Raw genomic sequence first — 11,976 nt, forward strand, 5'->3', positions numbered from 1 at the left:
CCAGGACTGCTGCAGGGGTCAACTAGCTCCTCATGGCTCTATAGACCACAACACTAGTCTAAGACTCACAGTCCAGGACTGCCTGCTGCCCCTGTCCAACCCCTCCACAGTCACATGTGACCCATAACCCACCACACAGTGAGGATACTGATTACAATTCAGGCTTTATACATTTTTGGCTTAAGAGGTTGTTTTGGTCATGCTGATGCTGTTCTCTGGGCAATCCTGAATAAAGACCTGGCCTCAGAGTTAGCAGCGTGGCCTGGAGTCACTCCTCAGTGCCCCTGTGAGCCCTTCTGTCTCCTGCCCCAGTGCCCCAGTCAAGCACCAGTCAGCCTCCTGTCCTGTCTCCATGCCCTAGCTCCAGGCAGGATGGCACGTTGGCTGGTCTCACCCCGTCAGGCAGCCTCCCAGGCTGACCAAAGCTCGGCCAGCGGAGTGTGGCTGGGTCAAGCACCAGCAGCACCCAGTGAGCCAGTCAGCATCCATCGCTGCCCAAAGAAGGCAACCCTCTGTGGGGCTTTAATCTGCTGTTTGGCACCGCCTGGACTGAAGATGCTATGGCTTCGTGCTCCTGAGGTGGAGAAGATATCCACAATCTGGAAAAGCGGTTTAGTTTGTGTTCCAAATGGCCCCCTTAGCCTCCTATTCCCTATATAGTGCACTACTTCTGATCAGAGACCTATGGGTTCTGGTTAAAAGTAGTGCAAAACATAGGAAATGGGGTGCCATTTGGGACAGACGTGTAGAGTTCAGAGCTGGCTGGCCCTGGCCTTGTAGCCAGTCGGGTGGGTTGGATTCCAGGCCAATCTTGATAACACCTCTAAAGCTTGAGATTCAGATTGCACCCCAGTCGCTTGCGGGAAGTTTGGTCATGAAAGTTTCCATCCCAAATGCCACCTTATTCCCTTTTTAGTGCACTATTTTTGACCAGGGCCCATAGTGCACTATATAGGGAATAGGTTGCCATTTGGGACGTAGCCTGGCTCATTACTGAGGTTTGTTTTATCAATTGTTAAGTGTGTGACTGGTGGTTTGAATGGCCTTATCTCAGAAACAAGCATTGGGCCAATTGCGGTCACATAGAAAAGTGTGGGTATTGATTAGGCATCAAGTAATTGTGCATGGATTGTAAAAATAAATAAAAACACTTGAAATTCAACCTATTTTAAAACAAAGAACCTTTGTTTAAGTTTATTATGTCAAGCAAGTAGGCTACTGATATGATAAACGATCACAAGGGTCATTCAACAGGCAAAACGACAAGACAATTCTACAACAATTCTACATGTTACTAGATGTCAAATTATGATTGCCATGGGTCATTTTGTCGGTTTCATTGTTTTCATGAGATAACACATTATACAAGTACTGCAGTGCAGTGTGTAAAGTTAATACCAGCAGTGTGGTTGCATTTGACGCTCATGAAATGGGTGTACAGCTCTCTCCTATAGGTTGCCTTCTAGTACTCATTTAACATGCGCAGTTAATAGACACCGCCGCACGCGCGCGATCCTTTGGAATCTAAATGGGACACGCCAACCATTCTAACTGAACCGGGTCAACTTTGGACGTAGAAGAACGATATACGGAATCAAGTTAATGTAGAGATTAAAATAAGGAACCGAAATAGTAAGTAGGCCTAATCATGAGCGTTTGTAAATTGAGTGTCATTTCACAGAAAGCAACCTGTGTAGGCTATTGTGGGCTGGGATCATGTGATAGACGGTGGAATTTGACACCACCCCAGGCTTTAAAAAACCTGAGCCAACTCACATCTGTATTTGGAGCTACAATTTAACACTAACATCTGCAGTTTTCAGTGAAGAAAGAGGGAGACGTTTTCTATTCAATGAGAACGATACCTGTGACGCGGACCATAACGCATCTCGGGCGCATCCATTGTGGAACATACAGAGAATCCCATGATCAAGTGAAGTTCTGTATGGAACTCTTATCATAGCCTGTCTATCTGGAAGTTTTTCAGAAAACTTTGGCTGCATATTTTTAATTAAAATTAAGATTGCGCAAGTATGCCAGTGTATGTAAGAGAGGAATCCAGAGAAATATTTCTAAGGAATAAAGTGCAATTGCATTTAGATTGTTTTGGTCTTATAAGGTTGATATTTGTCTGCTCACACACACGTCCATGATTGGGAAGGTTGTCGGAGTCGGTGAAGGTAAGATTAAAATAAACACTATTGTTTTGTTGGCTAATTGTATAATCTATGTTTAATGTTTGTTTTTGCTTACAGCAAAGTTTAATGTTTTAAATTACCACACACAAGCAAACAATGTCGATGTAGCCGATATAATATGTCAGTAATTGCAGACTAGTTATTGCAGTCATGTTCAAACTCCTGCGCGGCATGAATTGGACTCCCTTCAGCTGCGCTCTGTAATGATCATTTGACTTTGTGCCAAATGTGCCAAGTCCTTTGACTTGTAATCCAACCTATATTAGTTTATATTCATATGCATCTAACTCTGACAGAAATGCTAATTCTACTTCTTCTACATAATAATTGTAATTTATTACTACAACGAATGATAATGGTGGTCATAATAATGACAATATTAGTAATATACCAATAATATTAACATAATAATAAAGTTATCGATAATAAACAATCAAACTTTAATTACATTCAGTACAAATTGTATAGCTGTGTTATTTTTCTGTATGCATGTTTGTGTTTCTAAAACATTTATCCACTTGGGCGCAAAAAATAAATACAAATATATTCCTCTTCTAATTTGAAATGCAGAGATTTCAAATAATGTATACCAAGAAATCACTGTCAACGAAGGAGATGTTAAATATCTACAAAGTCTAGTGTTTATTTTATTAGATAGTTGGATAGTACAATATACATCTACCACATATGCGTAAATGCATGGGAATCATGGAAGGATATTCGTTGGAGCGAGTGCAGGACCGACTGGTGCATGGAGAAATTGTGATTTCAGGCTGTTTGTTTCATCCATCGTCAGGTCACTTTATTTTCCTGGTCGCAGATGTCAGTCTGTGTGGTGATATTGAACTCGACACCCTCTTAAGCGTTTTCCAAAGAGGGCGACAAACCACCTGCTACTTGTGTGATTAAATTGTTTAGCTCTGGGTCCGGAGCAGTATTTTAGTTCTAAAGAGGCAGTTTCATTGGTGTGGATGTTAATTTGTTCACCTTTGCCATTTTCATTTTAATGTTAGCTATTTTTTACTTGACATGTGTATCAAGTTGACAAGCTTGTTTTTCTTCTAACATGAGTGTTTTTACTGATGAATGAAACCAAGCTGAAAATTGCATTAGAAAAATAGGCTATTTTAAAGTTCAAAATGGGTTTACCCAGGCCCTAGGTGCGGACACTGCTTGTTATCTGCAGTTACTTGAGGCTGGAGCAAATGACCATCAAGCTTCTTTCTCTCTCTCTATCTATCTCGTTCTCTCCATCCCTCTCTCCATCCATCTGTCCTTTCAAGGTATTTTTACAAATGTGTCTAGAATGTTGAATAGGTCCATTGTCTGCTCTCTCATGGAACTATGGCCTCTTCATGTAGGCAGTAAATTATATCGCTATCCTCTTACCAGATAAAATGCATTAATAATGGTGGGATTGTTTAATTTGAAATGAAAGGAAGGCAATTGGTTTGTAGTAGTAGTCTTTCCTCTGAATTTAAAATCTTGCAGTGTTGCAGTACATATCCTCCTCTAAAGGATACACCAAAGCCCAACAGAGTCCATGTAGTAATCCATAAGGAAGGGGTAAGGCAGGGATAGGGCATGGGTGCTCTGCTGTGTGATGCTGGGGAGAGTTATGGGCTGCAGTCAGGTTGTGGCAGAATAACGTCAGTCTGCTTTATAGCAGTGAGGACTAATGAGAGGCCTGGTAGTAATGACAAACACCTCCAGTTTTCAGTCCCCTCTAAGGGTCAGGTCAGACCTCACCATTAACAACCAGTTAGAGTAGCAGCCCATACTCCAAATGCCATACTTCATACTCCATCCTTAACTGGTAGCTTGGTCCCATACTGAATGTGCTGTAGGAAACTTTTGTATCGTTGGTTGTTGTGCCATATGTGACAACAATAGTGGAATTGTCTAGAGCGCATCGAGTATAGGCCCGGGCAATATCTGTGGATCAGTAGAGCTGGGAGATACAGAGGGTGTGACATGCACCTTTCTCTCAGTCAGAACCCTTGCTCTCAGTCAGAACCCTTGCTCTCAGTCAGAACCCTTGCTCTCAGTCAGAACCCTTGCTCTCAGTCAGACCCCTTGCTCTCAGTCGGACCCCTTGCTCTCAGTCGGACCCCTTGCTCTCAGTCGGACCCCTTGCTCTCAGTCGGACCCCTTGCTCTCAGTCGGACCCCTTGCTCTCAGTCGGACCCCTTGCTCTCAGTCGGACCCCTTGCTCTCAGTCGGACCCCTTGCTCTCAGTCGGACCCCTTGCTCTCAGTCGGACCCTTGCTCTCAGTCGGACCCCTCAGTCAGTCGGACCCCCCTTGCTCTCAGTCGGACCCCTTGCTCTCAGTCGGACCCCTTTCTCTCAGTCGGACCCCTTTCTCTCAGTCGGACCCTTTCTTCAGTCTCTCAGTCGGACCCCTTTCTCTCAGTCGGACCCCTTGCTCTCAGTCGGACCCCTTGCTCTCAGTCGGACCCCTTGCTCTCAGTCGGACCCCTTGCTCTCAGTCGGACCCCTTGCTCTCAGTCGGACCCCTTGCTCTCAGTCGGACCCCTTGCTCTCAGTCAGAACCCAGAAGGGTTAAGGTTAGTAGATAGTTTAAATGTTACTGAGTGTGTGTCTGCCAATTGTGTGTACATTATTAGTTGTCCTCTGATAGGGTCTCTGTTCACATGACCTCGTACAGCATGACATGAGGTCATAACAGGCCCTGCTCAGCTGATCACTGTTGCAGATATGGAAACATACTTTGACACCAGACCACCCTTGACATTAAACGCTCACACCAGTAGAAATCCACTTTTTTGAGCTGAAAAATGATGGCCAGAGCTTACCCATGATGTTGCACAACGATTTAAGTCCATAAGTCATTGTTTAAGTCAAAATATGATATATTTCATATAATCCAAACTTCACATTTCATGTTAATCCACGTGAATGCGGTGTATTTTCCTATGATATGACATACAAATTATTTTCAGCCTACGTTCCGTTTCAGGGCTGGGTTTTATTTGAATTTTACCATCCACCAGCATGGCATTGTTTATTAATAATACACAGCTGCTAAGTTAGCGCCGAAGATCATGGCTGACATTTTACATTCTCCCAACCAATTGTGCTATTCTGTTAGTTTTTGTACGTTTTGTGTAACTTATTTTAAAACTTATTGTGTACATAATAATGCTGCTACCGTCTCTTATGACCGAAAATAACTTCTGCATATCAGATCAGCGATTATACACGACAGACTGGAAGAAACTTTTTCCTTTAACGAGTTGGATATTCTGATTTCACTGGAACAGGCCCAGACCCCCGCCTTTTGCGTGAAGAAAAGACACAGGAAAAGGGGCTGCAGATCGGGCAGCCTTCTGAGAATCCGTAGGCAAGAGAGTAAACTCCCCCTACCATCCGTTCTTCTTGCTAACGTACAATCATTGGAAAATAAAATTGATGACCTACGATTAAGATTATCCTACCAACGGGACATCAAAAACTGTAACATCTTATGTTTCACCGAAACGTGGCTGAACGACGATACGGACAATATAGAGCAAGCGGGATTGTCCATGCACCGGCAAAACAGACGCTACCTCTGTTAAGACGAGGGGTGGGGGTGTGTGTTTGTTTGTCAATAACACCTGGTGCGCAATGTCTAATATTAAAGAGGTTGAGGTATTGCTCGCCTGAGGTAGAGTACCTTATGATAAGCTGTAGACCACACTATCTACCAAGAGAGTTCTCATCTATATTATTCTTAGCCATCTATTTACCACCACAGAACGAAGCTGGCACTAAGACTGGTCTCAGCCAAATCTATAAGGCCATAAGCAAAGAAGAAAATGGTCACCCAGAAGCGGCACTCCTAGTGGCCGTGGAATTTAATGCAGGCAAACTTAAATCAGTTATACCAAATTTTTACCAGCATGTCACATATATGCAACCAGAGAGAAGAAACTCCTAGACCACCTTTACTCCACACACAGAGATGCATACAAAGCTCTCCCCTCCCTCCATTTGGCAAATCTGACCATAATTCTATCCTCCTAATTCCTGTTTACAAGCAAAAACTAAAGTAGGAAGTACAAGTGACTTGCTCAATACGAAAGTGGTCAGATGACGCGGATGCTACACTACAGGACTGTTTTGCTAGCACAGACTGGATATGTTCCGGTATTAATCCAATGGCATTGACGAGTACACCACCTCAGTCATCAGCTTCATCAATAAGTGCATGGACAACGTCATTCCCACAGTGACTGTACGTACATATCCCAACCAGAAGCCATGGATTACAGGCAACATCCGCATCGAGCTAAAGGGTGGAGCTGCCGCTATCAAGGAGCGGGACACTAATCCGGACGCTTATAAGAAATCCCGCTGTGCCCTCAGATGAACCATCAAACAAGCAAAGTGTCAATACAGGATAAAGATTGAATCCTACTACACCAGCTCTGATGCTCGTCAGATGTTGCAGGACTTGAAAACTATTACGGACTACAAAGGGAAACCCAGATGCGAGCTGCCCAGTGACGCGAGCCAACCAGACGAGCAAAATGCCTTTTATGCTTGCTTCGAGGCAAGCAACACTGAAGCATGCATGAGAGCACCAGGTGTTCTGGATGACTGTGTGATAACACCCTCTGTAGCTGATGTAAACAAAACCTTTAAACAGGTCAACACTCACAAAGCCGCTGGGCCAGATGGATTACCAGGATGTGTATACTCAAAGCATGCACGGATCAACTGGCAGGTGTCTTCACTGACATTTTCAAGCTCTCCCTGTCCGAGTCTTTAATACCAACATGTTTTAAGCAGACCACCATTGTGCCTGTGCCCAAGAACACTAAGGTAACCTGCCTAAATGACTACTGACCCGTAGCACTCACGTCTGAAGTGCCATGAAGTGTCTTGAAAGGCTGGTCATGGCTCAAATCAACACAATCATCCCAGAAACCCTAGACCCACTCCAATTTGCATACCGCCCCAACACATCCACAGATTATGCAGTGTCTATTGCACTCCACACTGCCCTTTCCCACCTGGAAAAAAGGAACACCTACGTGAGAATGCTATTCATTGACTACAGCTCAGCGCTCAACACCATAGTGCCCTCAAAGCTCATCAATAAGCTAAGGGTAGGTAACAACACATCCGCCATGCTGATCCTCAACGCGGGCCCCTCAGGGGTGTGTGCTCAGCCCCTTCCTGTACCCACTGTTCACTCATGACTGCACGGCCAGGCCCGACTCCAACACCATCATTAAATTTGCCGATGACCCAACAGTGGTAGGCCTGATCACTGACAACAACGAGACAGCCTATAGGGAGGAGGTCAGAGACCTGGCAGTGAGGTGCCAGGACATCAACCTCTCCCTCAACGTGATCAAGACAAAGGAGGTGATGGTGGACTTCAGGAAAAATTAGACCGAGCACGCCCCCATTCTCATCGACGTGGCTGCAGTGGAGCAGGTTGAGAGCATCAAGTTCCTTGGTGTCCACATCACCAACAAACTAACATGGTCCTAGCACACCATGACAGTCGTGAAGCAGGCACGACAAACCTATTCCCCTCAGGAGACTGAAAAGATTTGGCATGGGTCTTCAGATCCTCAAAAGGTTCTGCAGCTGCACTATCGAGAGCATCCTAAACTGGTTGCATCACTGCCTGGTATGGCAACTGCTCGGCCTCTGACCGCAAGGCACTACAGAGGGTAGTGCGAACGGCCCAGTACATCACTGGGGCCAAGATTCCTGCCATCTAGGACCTCTATGCCAGGCGGTGTCAGAGGAAGGCTCTAAAAATTGTCAAAGACTCCAGCCAACCTAGTCATAGACTGTTCTCTCTGCTAACGCACGGCAAGCAGGACCGGAGCGCCAAGTCTAGGTCTAAGAGGGTTCTAAACAGCTTCTACCCCCAAGCCATAAGACTGCTGAACATCTAGTCAAATGGCTACCTAGACTATTCACATTGTCCCCACCCTCCTTACCACTGCCACTCTCTGTTGTCAGCTATTCATAGTCACATTAATTACCTGTACATACTTCCTCAACTAGTCGGTGCCCCCGCACATTGACTCTGTACCGGCACCCCCCCTGTGTATATTGTTATTTTTTTTACTGCTGCTCTTTAATTACTTGTTACTTTCATCTCTTATTCTTATCCATATTTTTGGTAACTGCACTGTTGGTTATGGGATCATAAGTAAGCATTTCACTGTGGGGTTTACACCTGTTGTATATCGGCGCATGTGACTGATAAAATTTGATTTGATTTGTACCACAGCTGAAGCCTGCCAGCTAAGCCTGCCTACCTACCAAAGGTTGCACTGTGTCCATTACAATGGAAATATATTCCAATAGTTGTTCATATTACTGGAGCTTCATCTTATTCTTTAAAACTATTTTTATGGTGCATTCTCTGACACAATTTATGGAAGATACCAACACTTTTGAGATAGGCCAGTTATTTCCATCTCTGGAAAACTTTTCCCTAAATCAATGCTTATGATAAATCTATTTCCAGAACCACCCACCCGGCTAATCTTTTGAATTCAGTATAGTAAAAAAAAACTGCAACAACATAACATTAGCTAGATAGATAAAGTTAACAAGAGTTTAGCAGTGCCCTATTTGTTTCTGTTTATTAATCTACGTGGATATTCCCACAACCAAATTGTGAATGTGTAAGTAGCCTTCGTCATTCTTTGGCGCTGGAACCTAAACGAGAATTTCCTCTCTAGGACGGGAAATTACGTTGAAATAGTGGCGCAACTTCCTCTGGGAGGTTCTTTATTAACATAGTGAACAGCTCAACTATAATTTTTCCAATTTCAAATGGCTTGGAGGAAACAAAACATGCAGTAGTATAACACCATACCACCAAAGAAAGTGAGCAATCATGCTGCAATGCATTAATTTTTATAAGCAGAAATATGTCAAGTGAAAGTGGTTCCCACCCTAGTGAGAGTTCAAAATGCCTCATTAATTTTGTCTTGTTTTAACAGAGAAGTGCATACAAATACCTGTGTTTCCCAAATGGCACCCTATTCCCTATTTAGTGCACTACTTTTGACCAGGGCCCATAGCACTCTGGTTAAAGGTAGTGCACTATATAGGGAATAGGGTGCCGTAGTCAGTGTTTTAAATAGGAGACCCAGGATCCTGCTGGTTTTCTGCGGAGGGGAAGATAATTACTAGGAAAAGCTTTTGGAATTGAGTTGTCTACTCCAAACAACTTGCTGTGGCAATGCAGTATATTGGCATGTGTGTAAACAGAGCTAACCTCTCCCAGAAAGCCTGAGTCACAGATGTGGATGTGATGTCCCCAGCAGTGGAGAGAGGACACCATGCCAGCTCCTCTTCTCTCCCCCCACACTTCTCTCTGACCCAGCTACTCTTTTTCTCTACCTAGCTACTCACACCATAGCAAGTACAATTGTTGGTGCAAAGCACATTTTCAATTTGAAACTTTCACCCAAATTACTTGAGACAATGTTTAACTTATAAATGATTTGTAAAGCATTTATGAAATGCCAATGATGACTTTCTGAATGCTCTATAAAGCCTTTTATAAGTCGTCAAAGAAAGTAAAGCCCATGTTTGAATAATGCTTGTATAGTAGGCTACAGACTCAGATAATCTCTCTGACTCTCTCTCTCTCTCTCTCTGACTCTCTCTCTGACTCTCTCTCTCTCTCTCTCTGACTCTCTCTGACTCTCTCTCTCTCTCAAATCAAATCAAATCAAATCAAATTTTATTTGTCACATACACATGGTTAGCAGATGTTAATGCGAGTGTAGCGAAATGCTTGTGCTTCTAGTTCCGACAATGCAGTAATAACGAACAAGTAATCTAACTAACAATTCCAAAAAAACTACTGTCTTATACACAGTGTAAGGGGCTAAAGAATATGTACATAAGGATATATGAATGAGTGATGGTACAGAGCAGCATAGGCAAGATACAGTAGATGATATCGACTACAGTATATACATATGAGATAAGTATGTAAACCAAGTGGCATAGTTAAAGTGGCTAGTGATACATGTATTACATAAGGATGCAGTCGATGATATAGAGTACAGTATCAACGTATGCATATGAGATGAACAATGTAGGGTAAGTAACATTATATAAGGTAGCATTGTTTAAAGTGGCTAGTGATATATTTACATCATTTCCCATCAATTCCCATGATTAAAGTGGCTGGAGTAGAGTCAGTGTCATTGACAGTGTGTTGGCAGTAGCCACTCAATGTTAGTGGTGGCTGTTTAACAGTCTGATGGCCTTGAGATAGAAGCTGTTTTTCAGTCTCTCGGTCCCAGCTTTGATGCACCTGTACTGACCTCGCCTTCTGGATGACAGCGGGGTGAACAGGCAGTGGCTCGGGTGGTTGATGTCCTTGATGATCTTTATGGCCTTCCTGTAGCATCGGGTGGTGTAGGTGTCCTGGAGGGCAGGTAGTTTGCCCCCGGTGATGCGTTGTGCAGACCTCACTACCCTCTGGAGAGCCTTACGGTTGAGGGCGGTGCAGTTGCCATACCAGGCAGTGATACAGCCCGCCAGGATGCTCTCGATTGTGCATCTGTAGAAGTTTGTGAGTGCTTTTGGTGACAAGCCGAATTTCTTCAGCCTCCTGAGGTTGAAGAGGCGCTGCTGCGCCTTCCTCACGATGCTGTCTGTGTGAGTGGACCAATTCAGTTTGTCTGTGATGTGTATGCCGAGGAACTTAAAACTTGCTACCCTCTCCACTACTGTTCCATCGATGTGGATGGGGGTGTTCCCTCTGCTGTTTCCTGAAGTCCACAATCATCTCCTTAGTTTTGTTGATGTTGAGTGTGAGGTTATTTTCCTGACACCACACTCCGAGGGCCCTCACCTCCTCCCTGTAGGCCGTCTCGTCGTTGTTGGTAATCAAGCCTACCACTGTTGTGTCGTCCGCAAACTTGATGATTGAGTTGGAGGCGTGCATGGCCACGCAGTCGTGGGTGAACAGGGAGTACAGGAGAGGGCTCAGAACGCACCCTTGTGGGGCCCCAGTGTTGAGGATCAGCGGGGAGGAGATGTTGTTGCCTACCCTCACCACCTGGGGGCGGCCCGTCAGGAAGTCCAGTACCCAGTTGCACAGGGCGGGGTCGAGACCCAGGGTCTCGAGCTTGATGACGAGCTTGGAGGGTACTATGGTGTTGAATGCCGAGCTGTAGTCGATGAACAGCATTCTCACATAGGTATTCCTCTTGTCCAGATGGGTTAAGGCAGTGTGCAGTGTGGTTGAGATTGCATCGTCTGTGGACCTATTTGGGCGGTAAGCAAATTGGAGTGGGTCAAGGGTGTCAGGTAGGGTGGAGGTGATATGGTCCTTGACTAGTCTCTCAAAGCACTTCATGATGACGGATGTGAGTGCTACGGGGCGGTAGTCGTTTAGCTCAGTTACCTTAGCTTTCTTGGGAACAGGAACAATGGTGGCCCTCTTGAAGCATGTGGGAACAGCAGACTGGTATAGGGATTGATTGAATATGTCCGTAAACACACCGGCCAGCTGGTCTGCGCATGCTCTGAGGGCGCGGCTGGGGATGCCGTCTGGGCCTACAGCCTTGCGAGGGTTAACACGTTTAAATGTCTTACTCACTTCGGCTGCAGTGAAGGAGAGACCGCATGTTTCCGTTGCAGGCCGTGTCAGTGGCACTGTATTGTCCTCAAAGCGGGCAAAAAAGTTATTTAGTCTGCCTGGGAGCAAGACATCCTGGTCCGTGACTGGGCTGGGTTTCTTCCTGTAGTCCGTGATTGACTGTAGAC

At 44.8% G+C, this 11,976-nt stretch overlaps 1 protein-coding gene across 2 annotated transcripts in view; it reads left to right on the forward strand.

Annotated features, from left to right (window-relative positions):
- The first annotated feature begins 1,442 nt into the window (after positions 1 to 1,442).
- Positions 1,443 to 11,976, forward strand: part of LOC112251286 (neurturin) — a 38,828-nt gene continuing 28,294 nt past the window's right edge. Inside the window, exon 1 of one of the 2 annotated variants that reach the window (XM_024422198.2) lies at positions 1,443 to 1,632. Coding sequence is in view for 1 of the 2 variants with exons in the window: in XM_024422197.2 (XP_024277965.1) it covers positions 2,150 to 2,180 (31 nt within the window). In the remaining variant the exon portion in view is untranslated. Of the gene's footprint in view, positions 1,633 to 1,705; positions 2,181 to 11,976 lie in introns of those variants that run through there. The other variant, XM_024422197.2, reaches the window with a different exon arrangement.

The sequence above is a fragment of the Oncorhynchus tshawytscha genome, linkage group LG05, assembly GCF_018296145.1.
Source record: "Oncorhynchus tshawytscha isolate Ot180627B linkage group LG05, Otsh_v2.0, whole genome shotgun sequence".
NCBI lineage: Eukaryota > Metazoa > Chordata > Actinopteri > Salmoniformes > Salmonidae > Oncorhynchus > Oncorhynchus tshawytscha.